This window comes from Mastomys coucha, unplaced genomic scaffold (genome assembly GCF_008632895.1).
Source record: "Mastomys coucha isolate ucsf_1 unplaced genomic scaffold, UCSF_Mcou_1 pScaffold9, whole genome shotgun sequence".
Lineage (NCBI taxonomy): Eukaryota > Metazoa > Chordata > Mammalia > Rodentia > Muridae > Mastomys > Mastomys coucha.
In genome coordinates this window covers 13,832,732-13,855,523 of record NW_022196915.1, presented here as the reverse complement: position 1 = coordinate 13,855,523, position 22,792 = coordinate 13,832,732, and the positions used below count along the sequence as shown (strand labels likewise).

At 43.8% G+C, this 22,792-nt stretch overlaps 1 protein-coding gene across 9 annotated transcripts in view; it reads right to left on the bottom strand.

Moving 5' to 3' along the window:
• The window catches only part of Arhgef3 (Rho guanine nucleotide exchange factor 3), a 301,945-nt gene that overhangs the window by 15,909 nt on the left and 263,244 nt on the right, over positions 1-22,792 (bottom strand). For all 9 annotated transcript variants that reach the window (XM_031362585.1, XM_031362587.1, XM_031362586.1 and 6 more), the window contains 4 exons: positions 12,870-13,040; positions 8,588-8,650; positions 5,852-5,948; positions 5,624-5,700 (listed from right to left, as the gene is read on the bottom strand). In XM_031362585.1, coding sequence (XP_031218445.1) covers positions 5,624-5,700; positions 5,852-5,948; positions 8,588-8,650; positions 12,870-13,040 — 408 coding nt within the window. The remainder of the gene's footprint in view (positions 1-5,623; positions 5,701-5,851; positions 5,949-8,587; positions 8,651-12,869; positions 13,041-22,792) is intronic.

The window sequence follows — 22,792 nt, the reverse complement described above, 5'->3', positions numbered from 1 at the left end:
AAAAAAAAAAAAAAAAAAAAAAAAAAAAAAAAAAAGACAAAAAAGGGGCAGAAGAGGCACTTACTGCCAAGCCCAAGTTTGATCCTCTGGACCTAGATGGTGAGAAGGAACCAATTCTCATGAGTTAATCTCTGAGTTCCATATGCAAGGGAACAGGCTCCTACAAGTTGTCCTCTTGAATGCTCACATGCATGCACAAACACACGAATGCATGTAAAACAGCAACAAAACCCCAAAGGAACAAAGTCAACAGAAATACAAGTGGTAGCATTTGAACGTTTTAAACACACTGTTTTTATGCTTCTTATTGATTATTTCCTTTTCACAGAGTAGAAAAAGACGCCAGAGAAGTAGTATTTAAAAGATTCATTACTGAGTTTGCTTCTTGGGAGTGTCTGCCTTCCTTTTACTTGAGCAAACAAGCACACACACAAAACAACCTTTTGGTTTGTGTTAAAAACAGCTGCGGAAATCCTCTGTTCAACCTTATATTTTGAAGTAATGATAATTGGTACCCCACTTCCCCACCCCACCCCCTTGATGCTTGCAATTTAGATCTTCAGAATCAGTTCAAAATCACCTCAGGCTCTCTTAATTTCATTTCCACTTCCTCACCTCTTTAAAGACCCAGAAATGACCCATGTTTATGAACTACCGAGGAACTCAGGCCACGCTGTCCAACCAACCATTACTTTCTCTGATCTTGCCACTAGCTACCATGGCAACTAAGTTTAGCTCCGCTCCTTTGTTCACACCTGACAGGGTGCTCACTTCCTAGACATGACTCAAAATGTACACAGATGCCCAAATATGTATGCACGCTCTTTAAAACTGAGGTAAAAGTTCAGTGGTTTAAAAAACCAACAACAACAACAAAAACAGACTCTGGGAATCCAGTATCAGGTTCAAAAACAAACTTAGGTGTTTGTGGGTGACAGTTCTATACCCCAGTTTCTCCACTTACAAGATGTGTATAATGAAGGCCTTTTCCCCCTTAATGAGACAAGGCATATAAAATACACAGCCCAGAGTTTACCCTCTGGGTAAGAAGCATTAAGTACTAGCTGTTATTACAATCTATGGTTTTCTTGTTTGTTTTGTGCTTTGTTGTTACATAGTTATTGTTTAAGATAAGGCCTCACTCTGGAGCGTCTAACCTGGAATTAAAGCAAACAGGTGTGCCATGGTCAGAAGATGTCATCTTGTGGCCGGTTACCCCATCATCTGGCTCTTCCATCCTTTCCCTTATATGATGCTCCCTAAACCCTGAGCAGATGAAACAGACTGGGGTCTCTGGAATCAGGGTATCACGTACCCCTCCCTGATCTTGAGTTTAGGGAATCTAAAGGCAGATTCCTTCCCTAAGCTCTCCCGTATACATTCTTTTTTTTTTTTTTAAAGATTTATTATCTTAATTATACATATGTGGGAGGGACGCTAAGTACACATGAGTGCTGGTTCCCATGAAGCCAAAGGCCCCCCATAAGTTCTTGATAGTCAGTTTAAAGAGATGTTAAGTCATCTAGCACTTAGGGGGAGGAGCTGACCAGAACAGGTTTCAGGTTACAGCTGAACAAGTAGATCACTGCAACTGTTGGCCATCTGTACAAGATCTGCACAAGACTGCCCATCAACATTGATCCTGGATGGGGGTGGGGCCACAAGGCTCCACTCCTCCCCAAGGCCCTTTGGGCAATTTGTGGTTGCTGGGGGAGGGATGTCACTTTCTTCAGTAGTAGAAGCCACTAGTGACTTGCCCATGCTCTTGTAAATCATCTCTCACTCACTCTTGCATAAACAATTAGAGTTAAGGTCAGTGGGCAATAAGAAAAGAAAGGAGGAAGAAAGGGCTTGCTGGGAAGTGGAAAGGTGTCAGTGGGTGAGGGAGGTGAGGAAGGGTGAGGAAGGAGCACGCGGCAAAACCACTAAAATTCAGCATATGTATGAAACTGTCAGAGAACAAAAAATTTAAAAGGCCCATATGTAAACATGGATATGAATATATAGATAATACTTTTTCTGGTTTTCATATTTTTTTCTAGAAAGTCTATCATAAAAAAAATATCAGAACGAATCTGGATTTTTACTTCCATGTGCCCCTGTCTCTCTCTTTAGAATTAAAAATTAACCAGAACCTAAATTGACAGGAGCACTCACTTTCTGCCTTGGAGAACTTTTTATAAATTATTTTATGCCTGAGACCAGTCACATGGGACATTGTTTCTTTGCAACATGGAAGGCTTGCTCAATGACCTGCTAGGAAGGGAACTCCGGGCATCTGTAGCCAGGGCGGCTCCCCCAAGAAAAGCAAATTCTCTTTTAAAGTCTTCAAAGCACAAGTTATGGATTCTAGCTAGGTATGGTCTAAGGCAAAGGCCCAGCTGATACTGCCCTAGGGAGGGCAGTTCACTCACTCAAAAGGGTTTTTTTTTTCCTTTGCAGGAAAATAACTTAATTTCCCATGTATTGAATGGACCCTGACTTTTCTTTTTATTTTGTTCTGTTAAAAAGGGTAGAACTAGCTGGGCGGTGGTGGGCGCCTTTAATTCCAGCACTTGGGAGGCAGAGGCAGGTGGATTTCTGAGTTCGAGGCCAGCCTGGTATAGTGAGTTCCAGAACAGCTAGGGCTATACAGAGAAACCCTGTCTCAAAAAACCAACCCCCCCCCCCAAAAAAAAGGGTAGAACTCAAACAGATTCACCCCTTGGTGAACCACTAATACCCACATACCTGGAGTTAAAACAGGAAAAACACTTAGCTGCACTTTGGTTCATAAGTAAGGGCTCTTTCTCATGAAATCTGCCAACAATGGGCCACTTGTTTCCTTTCAGGATGCTCTTCAAGCTTCCAGTCCCCGTTTGAGGCCTGGAAAGTCCTGACAGCAACTGCCTGGCATGGTCATACTTCCTCTGGGTATGTACAGGACATAACTGTTAAAGGCTTCTCCAGACCAAACTAACCTCATAACACTAGGGACAAAAGTGTATTTCAGGAAAAAAAAAAAATCCAGTAAGGCAAAAATCCTCAAGCTTGAGGCTGAAACACTGTTGCAATCCGCACACAATGCTTAAAGGGAGCACCCTTCTACATTGCTGTGCCATAAAACTCGGAGCAGGAGCCCTGCTAACTCTGAAGGCTGTCCACAGTCTCGGGAAGTTTAAAGACACCAATGTAGGCCTTCTCCCTGAACCACTTCTGACTCCAGTCCACCCACTCTCTTTAGAGGAATGTCTTCATGGGTTGAAGAAGTTTCAAACAATACCATGACTTATAACGCAGTCAAAAGTTTGTGATGAATGATCTCTCCTGAAATATTGAAGCACGTTGTCTAAATTATTCAGCTGAGAACATTACTTGTCCCCTCAGATATTCTTGAGATATTTCCGCCTTGGTACTAAAATTGACTTCTGAACTAAAGCCAAGTCGTGGAACCCTTCGAAGGTTCCAGATGTTGGCAGGAACTGAGAGGAATCAGGTCGGACACCAAGGTTAAAAACTTTTGGCACATCCATGCGATATCGAGAACCAGAAGGTTTTAGGAAGGTTAGGAACAAGTTTACCTGGAAAGAGAATACTAATATATTAATAATACCTAAAAACCTCTCTCTATCAGTATACTCCCTGCCTATTGTCCTAGAACACTGGCTCCATCAGAGGGATGGAGAGATCTAATTCTGCCTAGAAGAAGTCATTAAAGTTGTCCGCTTTCATTGCCTGCTTCATAACAAATAAAAACATCTAGAATTGTGTAGGGCCGTGAAAGGCAGCCTGGTTCCTGGTTGAGCTAAGGCTAGAAAGTCCGGTAACCCTAAAGGGATGGTAGCCATTTTGCCTGTTCCCCGGGGAACCAGGCACTTGGAAGGAGGCTGAAGCCCTCCATAGATTTGTGGCCATCAGTCACATAAGGGCAAAGTCCCAAAACCCTCCACAGGTCACAAGCTAGCCTTGAGACAGATCTCCATTTTAATGAGGTACCTAGAGGCTTAGCCAATAAACTCTCCTTCCCAGACATTCTTCCCTACAAAAGATATTTACCCCAGACCTGCCCTGAGAAGTGGGGTATGGTTTTACTCATCCACTTTCCACCATGACAGTAAATGCCTTAAAGTCATGGACTGCCTCTTTTTACCAGGATCCGCTGTGGGGAACCATGGAGGCCTTTGCCTACAGAGCCGCCATTGAATCTCCTGCAGAAGGCCAAAACCAAGCCAAGCCCAAGCCCATAGAGGACAAGCCAAGGTCCCTCCCCGCATGATCCTGCCAGAGCTCCCCCCTTTCCTCTTCAGCCCCAGGCGGGTCCCCACTCCATTCTCAGCTCTTCCAAGACTCCTAGCGGGGCCTGGGTGTCCAAGAGCCTGAGAGCCAGGCCCCCCCCCTTGCAGGCCCTGGGACCCCCCCAGCCAGCTCTGACTGTCCTGTGCCTCAGACTGTGCTCCTGGACACTCCCCTCCCCGGAGGGGAGCAGGTCACCCTTCCTTCAACAGCGTGGGGTAAGCATGGCCAAACTCCCACAGCCTGCCTCTCTGAGCAGCCCAGCCCTGTGGTGGAACAGATGTGGGACACAGCTAATCCTACAGAATTGGGATGGAACATCCATGTACTCACTGAAGGAAAAAGACAGGGCACAATAGGAGTAGTTGGAATGGTGGCAAAATAGCATATGCCTTGTCTAAGCAAAGGACACAAAGGAACAACATTACACACTCAAATGAACACAGCTTCAGGAGGAGGACTGTATGTTATGAGCCCTAAACTAAGGTCACATATTTGTTCTTTAAGAAAGGGATCAGCTATGCTGGATGAAGGTCTGTATAGCCAACTTAGGACCAGGAACTAACTAACTACAAAAGACATGTTCTAACTACAAACAACATGCACTCATTGACATGTTTGTAAAACTGCATTTAAACCATGGATACCGTCCCATCCCCAATCTCAGTACTGGGGATCAAACCAAGGCCTTGTACCTTCTAAGCAAAAGCTAGACCATCATAAACTATACCACAGTCAAGATTTTTTAAATAGGTTGCAAAGCTAGTCTTATAGATGAATAAGAATGTAAGCCAGGCCTGGTGGCATAGGCCTATAAAGCCTAGCTACTTGGAAGGTTGAGGCAGAGGCATCCCAAATTCAAGGCCTGCTTGGGCTACAAAGTAAGTTCAAGGACAGTGTGGGCAATTTAATAAGAACTTGCCTCAAAATAAGGGGGAAAAAAGGTGAGATGGGGTATGGAGATATATAGCTCAGTGATTAGGCTCTTACATAGCATGCACTAAAAAAAAAAAAAAAATTAAAATGTTAATTTTAAACTTAGAGTAGAAATGGTAATACTTTAATTGGCTTAGATCCAATATAATCCAGTGTCATTTTGTTTTATGTGGAACTAAGAATAGTTTTGTGTGTTCTTTTCCTTTGTTTTGTTGGAAAAAGGCCATGTTATCTTTCAATGAAATAAACCTATAACAGGAAAAACTTGTTTCCATGCTTTGAAGACATAGACCCTCAATATGTTAAGAGTTTAACTTTTTATCTGCTATAATAACCAACAAAGTCTTTGCCAACAAAGAAAAAGTCAAGGTAAAGTGAAATCTATTTTCAAACAAGACCAGAGAGCATTTCTTACCCAGCCCACGAGGATGGGACCAACGTGCTCAGTTGAGCCATCTGGCTTCCGAACATCTCGAAGCTGACTAAGGAGCTCTGGTGAGAAACAAATGAAATGCTTATTTTGTTAGGCATTCAAAGATTAGCAGGGGTGGCAGAAGGTTTTGGGTTCTTCCCATGATTACACAATCACAGACTTGCTCTCAGAAAACTACAAGGCATGACTCATCTGGGACCAAAACCGTACCTTCATGGAGAGGAATTAGAGAGTCCAGTGTCCCAAAAATCTGATTCAATTCTTGTTCTGTCATTATCGAGAGTTTCAGCATGGGGTCATGGTAGGCCTGAAAAAGACGGCAAGAGATGGACAGAAATATTAAAATGCAGAGGGAACTCGGTTGTTTGTGCAAATACATAATAAAAAAACCCAGCTTCCTATAATTCTCCAACTGTGCCATGCAAACAGTAGACAGGTGTGGCTGGAAGCATAGAGAACTGAGTTCTGCCTCCAGCCTTTGGGACTACTCATACCTAAGCCAAGGTAGATTTTTTTTCCCCAAACCCTTCTACACTTTAGTGTATCTTACATCTAGGAAGGAGCAAACTTCCTGTTTGGAGAACAGTTTTGATTGTTACTAAGTTCCAAAAGTAAACATGATTGCACACTTTGAAAAACTCCCCATTTTATTCAAAATTAGCTAACAGCAGGCCTTTTCAAATAAGTACATATTTCAAAGAAAAGAAAAGAGAGGTTGGATCCTTCACTATTTTTTTTTTTTTTTTTTTGAGACAGGATTTCTCTGTGTAGCTGTCCTGGAACTCACTCTGTAGACCAGGCTGGCCTTGAACTCAGAAATCCACCTGCCTCTGCCTCCCGAGTGCTGGGATTAAAGGCATGCACCACCACTGGCTGGCTATTTATTTTTAAAGATTTATTTATTTATTTTATGTATATGAGTACACTGTAGCTATACAAATGGTTATGAGCCTTCATGTGGTTGTTGGGGATAGAATTTTTAGGACCTCTGCTCACTCCAGCCAACCCTGCTCGCTCAGTCCCTGCTTGCTCCAGCCCAAAGGTTTATTTATTATTATACATAAATACACTATAGCTGTCTTCAAACGTGCCAGAAGAGGGTGTCAGATCTTATTACAGGTGGTTATGAGCCATCATGTGGTTGCTGGGATTTGAACTCAGGACCTTCAGAAGAGCAGTCAGTGCTCTGACCCACTGAGCCATCTCTCCAGTCCCTGGATCCTTCACTATTGATGTTAAGCAGACAGAAAACCATTTGTCAATCCTAGTTGGTTCAGGTCTCCAGAATGCACATCAAAGTTGGATGACTATGGTGGCCCTCCTACAATCCCAGAACTTGGAAGGAGAAGAGATAGGAGAGTTGTAGCACAGGCTAGCTAATCAGACTAGTAGCCATATTGATGAGCTTTGGATTCAGTCAAGAGAACCTCCCTCAGTCAATATGGTGAAGATCCATGACGTTAGCCTCTGGCACCCACAAGCATAGATGTGACCATACACACATGAACACACATACACACATGTATACTACACATAGACAAAGGACAAATAAGACATGGATGCCAACTCTTCCCTTCAGGGAGTTGTATAAAGCTAATTGAGTTTTGAGGTTTTTTTTTTTTTTTTAAAGATACATGGAAACTTAAAACATACATTTAAAAAAACAATTCAAGATCAACAGCAGGATGTTACATCAGAAAACAAAACCAAAAACAGTCAAGTCATAAACAGGTCAGAAAATTAAAGGTAAGGTATCCAAGGAAGGTTTTGGAGACGAGCCATGTGATACAGAGGAGGCAGGAAATACCACAGAAGGAAGGATCTTGATTTGAGCTGATGCCTGTGTGAGGGATGGAGTTGTATAGCTGAGAGGACAGAGAAGGGTCTGGGGGAAAACAGATCCCTGTGAGTCAGAGGATGATGGAAAAACATTTGAGATGTTTATGTTTGGGAAAGCTCGACTCGGAAAGTGTGGCTTAGGCATATGACCAGCAGATGGATGTATGATGTGTTCCAGACTTAAAGGCCTTCTTGCTTCTCTGAGCCACTCAGTCTCTAGCCCTACCCAACAGTTTCTTGGTTGTGTCCATGCAAAGTCTAGATGGCCATCACAGGAGGCTAAGAGGAAGAACTTCCTACTAGCAAAATGTTGAACTGAGGATCCTAAGGCTAGAAGCATTCTTCCAAACTCATGGTTCCCTCAAAAACATAACAGAAAAGCCGAAGGAGCCTGAATTGAGCTTTCAAAGTAGGGAGGTCATTGGAATGGAAAGACTTGTTGTCAAGAATGTACATGATAGAAGGCAAGGGTTTTCTCCCTCCTCCCACAGATGCTGACTAACATGTTCTCATCCAAATCTGATCCCCACTAACCCCATTTCCATATGAAAGACCCTGCCACACACACTTGGCTTCACCCACTTTCACGACTCAAATGTCTTCATCTTGATTTAGAGACCCACTTCTCTAAGTGATGATGATTTCTCTTGTGAACAAAGAGACCCTACATGGCACTCCTTTTTTTTTTTTTTTTTTTTTAGACATGTTTTGAAAGACAGGCTCTCGACGTGTTGCCCAGGCTGGTCTCATACTCTAGGCCCTTCTCCTCAGCCTCCCTAGCAGCTCAAGAGAGACTTCTAGGACAATGAGATGCACATATAAAATCAGGCCTCTATGAGTACTTTCAGATTTAAACAGATTCATCCTTTGAGGGGTACTAGGCATGCAGAGGCATCCGGCAGGTGCCTGGTGTAGAAGCTATTTGCCTTCTTGCTTTGAGCCGTTTCCCTTGCTGCTGGGTTTGTGGTCAAAGGTTCTTTTCAATTTTTGGTGACTTGAGTTAGTCATAAAGAGGCCACTCAAAAGCATTATCTGGGGACTCTGAAATGACTCACAGGGCAGAGAAAAACACAGGCTGACTCAAACAGCTACTGTGTCTTAGGTTACCTTTTTTGCTAATTTCAAGTCCTCTATCAAGTCTTCTTCACCTTGAGAAAGCTCAAAGATCGCCTGCAGGGGAAAAAAAAAAAGATAAAATAGACTGGCTCAGTTCTTCCATTGAGACCAAATTCAAACAGTACCAGCACTCAAAAGCTCCAAATACCCTCATGTTAGATGAGTCTGGGGGTGCAAGGACCTGAGTTTAATACCCTGCATATTAAGATCCTCCTCTTTCATATGGAAATGGGGTTAGGGGTTTGGAGGGGGCTTATTTGTTTAGTAGTGAGCATCAGAAGGAGGAAGGGAAGAAGAAGGATGGGGAGGAACAGAAGAAGGAAGGAAGGAAAGAAGTAGTTTAGTAGTAGTAGTATAGAAGTTGTAGTATTGTAGTAGTAATGTAGTAGTAGTAGTAGTAGTAGTAGTAGTAGTAGTAGTAGTAGTCATAGGTTAATTAGCCTAAAGCAAATGTTCTTGAAGCTAGAAGCTTCAAGGAAAAGCCTTGTGTGTGAGAGAAACATGTATTTCTAACCTACACAGTCACCCTTGATGTTTGAGAACTCTGATAAATCCAACACAAGGGAACTGTGTCAAATGGCCTGGCAGTGTTATTAACCAGACCATCACACTCTGTTTCTCTTTTACCCAAAGAAGGCAAGTCTCAGCAGAAAGCTATATTCCTATCATCTACTTAAGACTGGGGTTATAGAAAGAACGCAACAGTTTATTACTGTAAATAGAATCTGGTGGGGGGGGTAAATCCACTCTCAAGTCCTACAAGGTATAATAAATAAGATTAGAGGGGCTGGCTCTTTGTGAGAGTGTGTAAATGGACCAGTTCTAATTTGGCTCCATTAGGCCGCCATCATTTAAAGAGCTATGATGTGCAGAACGCCCTGTCTCATCTGGGAATCTAAACACTGGGCAAACATTATGGTATTAAAAAGGACTACAAGTCTCTGATGACGATCCAGGAGCAACTGTACTGTTTCCAGCTGGAGAGGAGGAGTCAACAGTTTTCAGGCATGCCTGCTACTCTGAGGTTTAGGGACCAGAGGGCCATGAAATGGAACAGAGCAGGTGGAGCAGGATACTGGGTTGCAGGGACAACCTTCGCCAAAGCCCAGCCAAGCCTCATGTCATGGCTTACTGAAATAATCACTGTCACATGAGAAGCTGCACAGATGTCCTGGGTACCTATCAGCTAGCTGTCTCCAACACTGGCGTTTATATGGGTTGGCCTCGGATTTCCTTAGCCATTGCTTTATGGGAGCTCATCAACTCTACTGACCAACGGCTACCCCACCTAGGGAGGAGAACCACAGGATTCCACAGTGGAAAATACTTTGGCTTTGAAGTGAAGAGCCAGGTTCAAATCCTGGCTGTGGCTTACCATTGTTCGCCCTGCCTTAATGTTTTCTCATCCGTAATCTGTCTTTTTTTTTTTTTCCTACACTGTCAGACTGTATGAGTTATGTATGTGTATCAACAACACTTAGAAAAATACAGAAAAACATAAGAAAGAGAATTTTAAATCAACCACAATAGCATCTTGTTAACTGAGAATAGAGAAATAACAAACTTAATTTCTCCTTCCTTCCTTCTCTTCCTTCCCCTCTTCGTCTCTCTGTCTGCTCCCCACCCCACAATTCTGTTTTTCCTCTTCCATTTTCCTAACACAGGTCACTTCTACCACCTGCTCTGAGGACTTTCCTCTGCACTGCAAACAATGAATTCTGCAGCAGACACCTATGAATAGCTGTCTTCTAATTCAATTATTTTTTGTTTTTGTTTTTGTTTTGTTTGGTTGGTTGGTTTGGGTTTTTCTTTTTTTTCTTTTCTTTTCTTTTTTTTTTTGTTTTTTGTTTTTTCTTTTTTGTTTTTCAAGACAGGGTTTCTCTGTATAGCCCTGGCTGTCCTGAAACTAACTCTGTAGACCAGGCTGGCCTCAAACTTAGGAATCCGCCTGCCTCTGCTTCCCAAGTGCTGGGATTAAAGGCGTGTGCCACCACCGCCCTGGTTTGGGTTTTTCAAGACAGGGTTTCTCTGTGTAGCCCTGGCTGTCCTGGAACTCACTCTGTAGACCAGGCTGGCCTTAAACTCAGAGATCTACCTGCCTCTGCCTCCCCAGTGCTGGGATAACAGGCACACACCACCACCACCACCTAGCCATCAATTCTAATACTACTTACCTGGAGACAGAATCATGTCCCCCAAATGAGGACTCTGTCCCAAGACTCCTCACCCTTTTGTATGCTAATCAAGACCTCAAATATTTTGACCTATGACCTATGACAGTAGAGAAGTCAGAGTTCCCGTGATCCCTCCTCAGGCTTAATTTGTCACAACTGCTCACAGAACCCAAGGCAACATTCACAATCACCGGTTTATAGGATATCATAAAGGATAAGAGCATCAGGTAAGTATAGGAACAGGGGAGTTATGGGCACAACCTACACATTCCATGTCCTTGCTAGATCTACTGCACCCAGAACCTCATGTTTGGTTATTTAGCTCTTAAAACTTTGGCCTTCTGGTTTTCTATGGGGATGCAGACAGCATGACAGATAAAATCACTGACCTTTGCTTATCACCTGTAACCATCACCCTCACTCCTTTCCCCAGGGGTGAACAGGGAGAGCCATATCTTAGTTTGGTTTCTGTTGCTGGGATAAACAAAAGCAACTTGGGGAGGAAAGGGTTGATTTCATCTTACAACTCTTAGGTCACAGTCCACCATTGAAGGAACTCAGGGCCCAATTTAGGGCAGGAGCCTAGAGGCAGGAACTAGAAGAGAGGTCATAGAGCAGTGGTTCTCAGCCTGTGGGCCGCAACCCCTTTGGGGTCACATACCGGATATTAACATTATGATTCATAACAGTAGCAAAATTACAGTTACAATGAAAATAAGTTATGGTTGAGGGTCACCACAACATGAGGAACTGGGTTAAAGGGTCACAGCATTAAGAAGGCTGAGAACCACTGTCACAGGAGAAGGCTACTTACTGGTCTGTCAACCTGTTTTCTACTACTCCACAGGACCACCCGCACAAGGGTGGTACTGCTCACAGTGGGCTGGGCCCTCCCAGACCAATCATTCATCAAGACAACACCCTACAGACTTGCCTGTAGGTAATCCGATGGAGGCATTTTTTTTTTTCAATCAAGTTTCCATTTCCCTGATAAGCTAACTGTGTCAAGTTGACAAAAAACAAACCAGAAAACTAGGACAGTCTGGAAGTCTGATTGATGTTATCCTGCCTGGGTCTTACTAGTGGCTAGTACCTAGCCTGAAGCTGTCCATCACTGATGGTCTGTTTCCATCTGCTTGAGGAGATGAGACTCTGCAAGCCCCACAGATGAAGATCAAACACATGCGTCCTAATATCACATATAACGTTGCCATCTTCCCAATGGGACTTTGGAGGGTGCATGCATTACTTTAAAGGCTGGAGTCGCTGTTTGACGGGCAGTACATTTACATGGTACCCAGCACAGGCGGCACAGAATGGGCACTGTGGGAGGAACCTACACCCTCAACCCCTTCTTTCAGTAACTTCAGGAAGTAACACTGTTGCCAATTCTTTGGGCGCCCTTCCAGAAATATTTTCATGATCATAAAAACAAATTCATATATATACTTATACATATTTATGAATATGTGTATACACACACACACAGAGTGTGGACCCGTGTACTGGTGAACACCATTAATCCTAGCACCCTGGAGCAAAGGCAAAGGGTTCTCTGTGAGTTCTGCGGCACCATATATGAAGAAGCAAGCAGAGCCTGTACATGCCTTTAATCCCAACTCTTGGGAAGCAGAGGCAGGCAGGCAGGTCTCTGAGTTTGAGGCCAATCTGGTTTATATTAGTGAGTTTCCAGATAGCCGGAACTACAAGGAGAGTTTGTCTCAAAATAACAAGCCAAAACAAAACAAAAAACAAACAAACAAAAAACTACCAACAACAAAAACAACAAAAAACAAAAACAAAACAACAAAAAAACAAACCAAACCAAAAAAAAAAAAAAAGTAAAAGATATAAATAAAATGAAGATGATTGTCTTTGTGAGGGGAAGAATTCTAACTGGACACTTGGCTTCAACGTTGCAAAAATCTCTTGGTTTTTTTACAATGGGACCATGCCCACACACCTGATGCTAGCTTTTCGGTATCTTCCATCCTGTACCCCTTCCCACGTGATCTGACTCTGAGCGCGGATACACTGGTTCTTGCCTGCAGTGAACCTTTGTGCAGACACACAGGCAGCTCCATAGATCCCGAGCTTACCTCCTGTCTCTTGATCTCCTTGGCTGTGAGCACCTGATTGACACACACATCAAAGGTCTCACTCCACAGTTTGCTGTCTCTCCGCTTTGTGCTTGAAGAAGTGGCATTTCTGGACCAGGCTCGGGGGGCGAGGATGTCGGGGCGGCTCTCGCTGCGGAAGCTGATGGACCGCTACACAACAACAAAAAAGAAACCACCATAGGGTCAGCAGCAGGACTGGGTGGGTCTGTTTTGAGCAACTTCCTGTTGCTGACAGACACAAATCATCTGTAAGAAAGAAAGGCATGGCCAAAGCTTTTAAGACGTGGGCACCCTCTGCCGCCTACACTCTGAGGAAAATGAACAGGGGCCTTTCGCACAACATGCTGGCAACATCGTTCTGTGTGACCTGGACACTGAGCAAACTATAGAACAAGACCGTGGCAGGCTAGGCTCACACAAAAGGCAGCTCTCCCAGTGACTTTGATGTTTATTCTTCAGAAGCACCATGGAAAACAGTGGTGGATACCGATACACAAAAATCCCACCCTCTCCTACAACAGGACCCCACTATCCCGGCTGCCCTCTTACATAGTCTGGGTAGGCTTCTCCAGGCCCAATCAAATGGAGAGTGACACCATCCCGACCTAGGGATGAGTGGAGATCCCTTGCTACATTATTTATGAGAGAAAGAGCAAGAGTATTCCTCTGGTCCAGTGAGTTCAGAGAATGACACACACAGAAGTTTCTTGCAGCCATTCTCCCTGGTCACACAGAGCAAATCTATTTACCACAGGTGAGAAGAAAGGGACACATATGATGAAGGCTGGAGAGAATGACTGACTGAGGGAGGGAGGAAGTGAACAGGCTTAACCAAATCGAACCGTTTTAGCTCCCGGATCCCACCGTGCCTGAAGCCTGCCAGGACCACCTGTAATCATTTTAGATACATGAGCTAATACAATCTTCTTTCTGTCTCCAGCAATTGGGGTTCTATCAACTCAAAGTGTTGCACCAAAATGCATACTGGGACCAGATGATGCCTACCCCTGACATGTTTTGCTCTTTTGCAAAGAGCTGTGTTCAGAGGTCTGATTGCCCAAAGTCCAGCCTTATGAGTGAAATATACTACCACGGGGCTTTCTCATGACAACCACAAAACATCCAAAGGAAGGTAATGTGTCATCTTTAGTCTTTACCCTACAAGATTTCAACATGTTCCCTAGAGACGGACAAAGCAAAGAGTATTACTACATTCACAAAGATACCTTTAAAAAAAAAAAAAAAGGTAAGTTCTCATGGGACTGGAGAGATGGCTGAACTGTTAAGATGCCCGCTGCCTTTCAGAGGACCAAAGTTTGGATTCCAGCATTCACAACTATTTATAATTCCATATCCAGAGAGAGTTGATGTCTCTGACCTCTTAGGGTACCTGCAGGTATATATACATGCATGCATACACAATACATACATACATACATACATACACAGACAGACAGACATACTTTAAAATACTAAAACAAATCTTTTTTAAGAAGACAGGTTCTTTGGTTATAGAACATAGGATGGCCTGGAACTCACTGTGTAGCCCAGGCTGGCCTCAAACTTAGCACCCTCCTACGTCAACCTCCCAAGAATTGAAATTATGGGTGTATACTACTATATTCAGCTAAAAACCAATAATATTCCTGTACCTCCCCATACACATTCTATAATAAATGTTCTTATGGCACTGCCAGGTGTGTGCTATCATATCTAGCTAAAAACTAGTAATCCCCCCACCACACCCACACATCCCCTCCCCCCCCCAAATGTGGCAATGCTCCCTAGGCCCTTCGTGTAAACTTCCACTCAGCTTGGCAAATAATCTAGCCACAGTGACATATTTAGAAGTATCTTCTGCCACCCCCCCATCACCCTGCCTCTCTCTAGAGAACTGCATTATCTATCCATCTGTCTGTCTGTCTGTCTGTCTACCTATTTGTTTGTTTGTTTATTTATTGCTAACCCTCAGTGCTTTTTCTAAGCAAGTCTCTTTCTCATGGGTGTTTCTGCCATTTCCCAGCCAGCTCCTCGCCTGTCTTGAGAATACGGCCCAGCACTAGAGTGCGCTCTTTAGGAAGGCCTCACCAATGTCTGCCCTCTCTCCTATTCTGCCAATGGGACAAACCTCTGACAGGACAGTGGCCACATCTTGCTTTATTTATTTAACTTGATTTTAAATGATGTTGAACGTGACCTGAGAGCCTGTGGCACTAAGATGGTACAGGGTAGCTCTCAGTCATTTGAGCTCCAACTGTGAAATTCAGTAACTACAACCCATTAGGGAAGTTTTTAGTTTTATTTAAAAATTGGAGAGGGGGGCTGAAGAGATGGCTCCACTGTTAAAAACACTGTTAAATAAATAGAATTACCTGTTGATAAAACTGTCTAACCTTTAAGACAACTCTGAGACGATTTAGCTTCTAAAAAAATCTCTTTCATGCAAAATTGACCAGCATTAAAATCCGTGTATGATCACTTCAGAATTATGCAAACCTTATCTTTTTTTTTTTCTCTCACATGGATGTTATGGCTGACTTCCAGCTTACTTTCTGATATTTTTTTAGAACCTGAGGAAATGGAAAAATGTTATGGGAAGCTTCCAAGGGGCTTTGGGGTGTTTTCAGGGCTTTGTGGAAGCAACTCTTTGTAGTCTTGCAAGCAGCAGGCAAGTTCCGGGACTAACAGGAGCTTCAGGTGAGCTCGTGACATCTGAACCTGCTCCAGGCAGGACAACAAGAAAGTGCTTTCCCCGGGTTAACTAATGGTGTTGCACAAGTCTTGGGCTCTCTGAAACACACCTTTATCAACAGCAAATAGACTAAAGGGATGTAGCTTGCCCGCACTCAGAATCAATTAACCACAGACTGAAAGGTTAACACAGGGCCGTGAGTTGCTGGCCTGCTCTCTCTGTGGTTCTCATGGGCAGATGGGCAGATGGGAACTGTAGTACAGAGAGAAGAAAACATACACGAAGAAGGTGCAGGATGCAGCAACAGTTTCCACTTTCACTTGGAGGGATCAGTCACCATTCTGTCACACTTTCAATCTGACCAACACTGGGCTTCCCCCAAGAGTTGGAAAGTCATTTATACCAACTTGAAACACTTATGTTTTTGCAAAATTATGTAACTTTTTAGATATAAATTCTCTTCTTTTTCCCAAAATGCACTTCCGGGCATTAAGCATTGTCATATTTAACATTTTTCCAAGTTTTTTTTCCTAAGTTGTTTTTTTTCCTGAAAACAATGTTTTCTCTTTTTAGGCAACTATATGTTTTTTGTGGTAGTATATAAAACTTATCCTTCAAAGCTTAACCGAGGGGTTAGCCAGATGGTTCAGCGGCTAACAACACCTGCAGCTCTTCAATTCAGAGGACTTGATTTTGATTCCTAATGCCTGTGTTGCACAGTTCACAACTACCTGTAACTCCAGCTCCAAAGGCTCCCACTTCCTTTTCTGGGCCCCACTGGCTTTGGCGCTCATGTGCATGTACCCCCTCCAACCGCATACACAACTAAAACTGAAATAAGTTGTAGAGCAAAACATACCTGAGGTGAGTAACCGAACCAACCACCATGGATGGAATTGGGTGCAATGTATGGAAGAATATACGGGGAAATGCTACTATGAAACTCATTGTTTTGTTTGCTAACATAAAAATTAAAAAGAGAGAAATTTTCTTTTAAGTAAAAAGATTGAGAGCAAGTTCTGGTAACATAAATTTAGCCAACTTTGTAGTGAACAAATTAGCTGTATCCAAAAACAATCTCCTAGTCCCAAACACTTTCTTCACCTTCAAAGTTACTCCTTAGCAATGGCTGTGTTCGACCTCGATGTCTAGGTGGAGTCCATACTTACTCATTGCACTCCTGATGAACAGTGGAATCATTTCTGACAGCTCACCTGTTACAAGAAGTACCTGAGGGAACGCCCTCTGTGTGTCTGTGCTGATATGTATGAAGGCAGAGTCCCGTATTGTAAAAACTATCAAACCTTATTATTTTGAGTGCATCTCATTTGAATTGCTGGGGGTTCCAAGAGCTCATCTTTGCTCAAAGAAGCGAATTTAATACTCAATGCTAAAATGTGTCACCCAATTGTCCTTCAAACAGGCTATTCAGCGGTACCTCTCCCAGACAGAACAGGGTAGCTAATACCTTCACTCTCATCTGGGTAGATGGGACCTCATTGTCATCTCACAGGTAAAATCAGTACACCTGAGTTCTAGTATCATGTCAAGAATTTAAGAAATAATGAACATATTTTTATGAATTTATCAAGACCTGCTCTGTCTGTTGGAGATTTTCATCATTGGCACTTGGGGGAAATAAGAGATGAACACTACCCTACAGGAGCTCCTTCGTAGGGGATCCTCCTGTGGGTTTTCTTAGTGACTGCCAACCTCAGGGTGTCACTGGAATTATCTTTCAAGGGGGTCCTTCATGCACTGGTCCTCAGACCTTTGGATGTGACCTTCCAACTCGCACAGCACCCCCATAGAGTGAGAATCTGTTTTCATTTACTGAGATTGGGGTTGAGGGGGAGGTGCTAAGGCACTTGCCCAGACAGGATCCAAAATACACATTTTGTTTCCAAAGTCTGACCTCTTTTTAAGCTGGAGCAGTACCCATTAGTTCCAGGAACCCACAGGCTGTCCCAAGGTTTCAGTGAGAGCAGGTTCCTCTCCTGCCTTCTAGGAAAGAAATTGGCTTAAGGAAAGACAAGGCACTGGGCTCAGTTTTAGGAACAATGACTGATTTTTGACCAAATTCCAGATTTACACCCTGGGGCTGTAATGGAACTGGTTCGGTGTATGGTCAATAGCTGCCTGGCCCTAGGAAGGAGTGGCCGCTGCTAGTTCCTGAATCAGTACTTTATAGACCATGGGCAGGTGTTCATCATGGCACCCATCACAAATCAGAAACGACACCTGGCCTGATGAGCGACATAAATGGACACAATTATACGGGAGGACTGAGTTAGGGGAAGAACTGATTCCTGCTACAAGAATCCCAAGGGACAAAAGCCACAACTCTTCCAAGGTCCATGCCACCACACCCTTTATTTTTCTGTACTTGGACAGAGTGCCTCACGACCTTGCTGTCCTTTATGACCTTGCTGTCTTGTTTCTGATCCCTGCTTCTTCACAACAGAAGACAAATCCATTCATTTTTCTCATTGCTGTGACCAAATACCTGATAAGAGGCAACCTAAGGGAGGAAGGGCTTTATTCTGGTTTACAGTTTTAGAGCTTACAGTCCATCCGTGGCGGAAACAGGTATGGCTGCCAGAACATGGGGGGAGCTGCTCACACACACTGAATCCTCAGTCACCAAGCAGGACATAGACAGGAAGTCAGGACAAACTACAAAGCCCTCAGGACCTGTCCCCCTGTCTCCAGCAAGGTGCTTCCCCCTAAAGGTTCTGAAACCTTCCAAACGGATACCAGCTGGGATCCAAGTGCTTGAACCGTGTGCTTCCTAGGGAAACCACAATGAAAAGCACCTTGAAGGTGTGCACATGTCTCTGTTTCACTCGCTGGTTAGGTATTTCAGCATTTCCCACATTCGAGGGCACAACAACTTGGGCACTGTCAAAAGTGAATGTCAGGGGAAGGAGAGAGTTGTTCTCTGCCTGCACTGTGAGACAAGCTTTAGAATTCTAAACCTGAGAAGTAGGATTCTTGCTCCCATTTTATGGATAGGACACTTGAGGCTCACAGAAGGTGACATTTGATGAAGGCCATAAAGTTAAATAAATAGTTCATTTAAACCAGGGGGCGGGGGGCATTCAAAATGACAATCCCGGTCTGCCCTTACATAAGGCAGTGCGTGAGCCAAAGTACATGAGTGTCATGCTACTTCTTAAGTCTGTAACCGTTTCTCGCTCTTGTGGTCGCTCAATTCTTAAGCAGACAAGTTTTATTATGCAGAGCTGTCCTGTGCATTGTAGAACATTTAATGTCTTAGTCAGGGTTTCTATTCCTGCACAAACATCATGACCAAGAAGCAAGTTAGGGAGGAAAGGGTTTATTGAGCTTACACTTCCACACTGCTGTTTATCACCAGAGGAAGTCAGGACTGGAACTCAAGCAGGTCAGGAAGCAGGAGCTGATGCAGAGGCCATGGAGAGATGTTTCTTACTGGCTTGCTTCCCCTGGCTTGTTCAGTCTGCTCTCTTATAGAACCCAAGACTTCCAGCCCAGAGATGACACCACCCACAAGGGGCCCTGCCCCCTTGATCACTAATTGAGAAAATGCTCCACAGCTGGATCTCCTGGAGGCACTTCCCCAACTGAAGCTCCCTTCTCTGTGATAACTCCAGCTTCTGTCAAGTTGACACACAAAACCAGCCAGTACATTTAACAATATCATTGGTTTCTCATATACAAGTAGCATCCCCAACCCATCTGTGCTGACCAAGACATCTTGAGACACTACCTATATCTCCTCAGGTGAGAAACACTGGTCCACTTCAAAGTGACAGACTCGACCTTGGATGAGATCACGTAACTGCAGAAACAAGTGCATAGACCTGCTAGGTTGGGAGGATTTGAGGATAGCAATGAAAACTATTCCAGAATAAGCAAGAGTTTCCATGAGGAAAGCGAGCCCTGCAAATAAGCAGAAACCCAAAGCTCGTTAGCTGTTGGCAGCCAAAATAACAATAGCCATATGGGAGACAGACAGATGTAGGCTTTGGAAATGGGTACTCATGTTCATACTCAAGCTGGGAATATAGGAAAGACAGTGCAGGTGGGAAGCACATTGTCTGCTGGGTAGGAAACAGGCCTATTTACATATGTCAGAGGAAATGTAAGCTCAGCAGGTAGATACTGTGGGACAGATTCGATTGGTTAATACTGCCTGTTCAGCGGGGGTGCTTGCTCCATCCTTTCAAAAAACAGAAGGTTTCCATAGCCAGAGATAACATGTTCCAGTACAGAGCTCGGGCTCGGGCCAGGCGCAGTCTCCCCACCATCCCCAATACAGAGCTATTTGGGAGCAGATGGTTCAATAGTAGACAGTTTGGAAGCTAGGATAGAACCGGAAGAAGAAACGTGATCCACTGTGGCTGCAGTGGTGGGTTAAAGCAAAAAGTTCCAGAACGTAGTTGCTACAGACTCCTGGATAGGGTCCTGCACAAGTGTTCCTAAGGCTTCATTCAGTCTGCTTAAAAGGAGAAGCAGAACTTTCCCACCATGTAGCTCTACCACATTGGACCTTTGTGCTAAACTTCTGAAAGAGAAAGTCAAGAACCAGAGAACTGAGTGATTGGCACAAGGTAAGGCTAGGAATAGGGACTGTGTGTACAGCAATTCATCTCCAAAACACAGACTTGAGTTGGAAACAAAGGTTTTACTCTCAAAGCAGATGTGGCTTTAAGTCGACTCATGTGGCTAGGAAAACTCATGGCTCTGGCGCTCAGTATTCTCATCTGTTGAGGCAGCATAATACTGAGAACAACTGAACAGCTCAAGTGAGGATTGGAGGTAGGTCAGCAGCTCAGCCAGATGCCTAAAGCAGTCAAGCAGGAAAGGGCTGGTACCTGCGCTGCCTACTTTTTATGTTAACTTGATGTAAAGTAGAGTCCTCTGGGAAAGGGGAACTTCAAATGAGAAAATGTGTTCATGACAGTTGCCTGTAGGCCAGCAAGTCTGTGAGGGTCATTTTCCTGTTTAAGGGTTGATGGTAGGATGGTACTGTGGACAATGCCACCCATGGACAAGTGGTTATGAATTATGAAAGAAAGGATGCTGAGCAAGTCATGAGAAGTAAGCCAATAAGAAGTATTTCTGCAGCCGGGTGGTGGTGGTGCACACCTTTAATCCCAGCACTTGGGAGGCAGACGCAGGCAGATTTCTGAGTTCAAGGCCAGCCTGGTGAGTTCTAGGACAACCAAGGCTATACAGAGAAACCCTGTCTTGAAAAAACAAAAACAAACAAACAAACAAACAAACAAACAAGTGTTTCTCCGTGGTCTCTGCTTCAGTTCTTGCTGCCAGGTTCCCGTCTTTGAAAGTTTGTATATGCTTGGCCTGGGGGGTGGCCTTGTTGGAGTAGGTGTATCTCTGTGGGTGTGGGCTTTAATACCCTAGTCCTAGCTGCCTGGAAGCCAGTACTCTGCTAGAAGTTCCTTCTACACCATGCCTGCCTGGATGTTGACATGTTCCTGCCATTGATGATAATGGACTGAACCTCTGAACCTGTAAGCCAGACCCAATTAAATGCTGTCCTTAGGGCTGGTGAGATGGCTCAGCAGGTAAGAGCACCGACTGCTCTTCCGAAGGTCATGAGTTCAAATCCCAGCAACCACATGGTGGCTCACAACCACCCATAATGAAATCTGATACCCTCTTTTGGTGTGTCTGAAGATAGCTACAGTGTACTCATTTATAATGATAATAAATAATTTTTTTTTAAAAAAAAAGTTGTCCTTATAAGAATTGCCTTGGGCTGAAGAGATGGCTCAGCGGTTAAGAGCACTGACTGCTCTTCCAAAGGTCCTGAGCTCAAATCCCAGCCACATGGTGGCTCACAACCATTCGTAATGAGATCTGATGCCCTCTTCTGTGATGTCTACAGTGTACTTACATATAATGAATAAATAAATCTTTAAAAAAAGGGAGGGGGTTGCCTTGGTCTTGGTGTCTGTTCACAGTAGGAAAATCCTTACTAAGACACCTCCTTAACTCCCTGTGTTTGTTTCCCCTGATGATGCAATTGGAACCTGAAAGACCCTTTCTTCTCCTCCTCTCCTTGCTTTGGTCATGGTGCTTTATCACAGCAGTAGAAGCCTATCTACTATTGCCGGACCATTAACACTGCCAGCAGCACTTGTTATATCCATCAGTCCCTTCCTATCCATGGAAATACATTCCAAGAGCCCCTGGTGCATGTGTGAATCCGCAGTATTATTGATCCTAATATATATAAACTCTGCTTTGTCTATACATACATACCTATGATAAAGTTTACTTCATACATCAGACACATTACAAGATTAACAATAGTTAGTAAAAGAATAGTTATAGCAATACATTATAACTATGAAGGCTAACTTTCTTTATTACCTTAATACCTAGCATATTGAGACACAATTCTGGGTGTGTTTCCAGAAGAGATTAAATGAGAGGGAAAGACCAGACAGGAAGGTGGGGAGCGCATGCCCCCCCTTGGGCTTCCTGCAACCCCAGATTGGAAGAGGGAAGGGAGAGAAGCAGCAGGACACAGGCATTTCCCCTTGTGCCTCCTGGTCTAGGAGGATGCAGACACCCGTCCTCTGTCACATGCTCCTGCCGCCATGACACTCTGCTCAATTGCGTGGGGTCAGCAACTGTAGAAACCACGATCCAGAACACATCATCCCTCCCTTGTGTTTCTGTCAGGCATCAGCTCACAGGTACACACAGCTAATTCATACAACAAAGTTATTGTTAATGTATAAGTTATTCACTCTTGGCAGTTTTCATTTACCTTTTTTTTTTTTTTTTTAAATCATGGTTGATCATGGGTAGCCCTAAGTGGGAGAAGTAAAGTCACAGATACAGGGGAAATACTTGGATGCTTCATCCCCAGACAACAGCAGTAACATCTCAGGAGTTAGTTAAGACCAAATAGCTTCTTGGAAGAACTTCACTAAAATAACCAGCAGGAGAGAAAAACCCATCAGCATAATGCTGCTATTTATAAAAACCCTGTATCTGGAAATAACCAGCTGAGCATGTAGCTAGTGGTACAGAACCTGCCTAGCATGTGCCAGACTTTAGATTTTGTAGCCCCAGCTCCATAACAAACAAACCTGGATATGGCCAAAGGGTGCTCAACAACAGGGAGTAAAGTGTAACCACAAACTAAAAACAGTGTATGGGTTAAAAACAGTCTTTCCTTCTTCTTTCT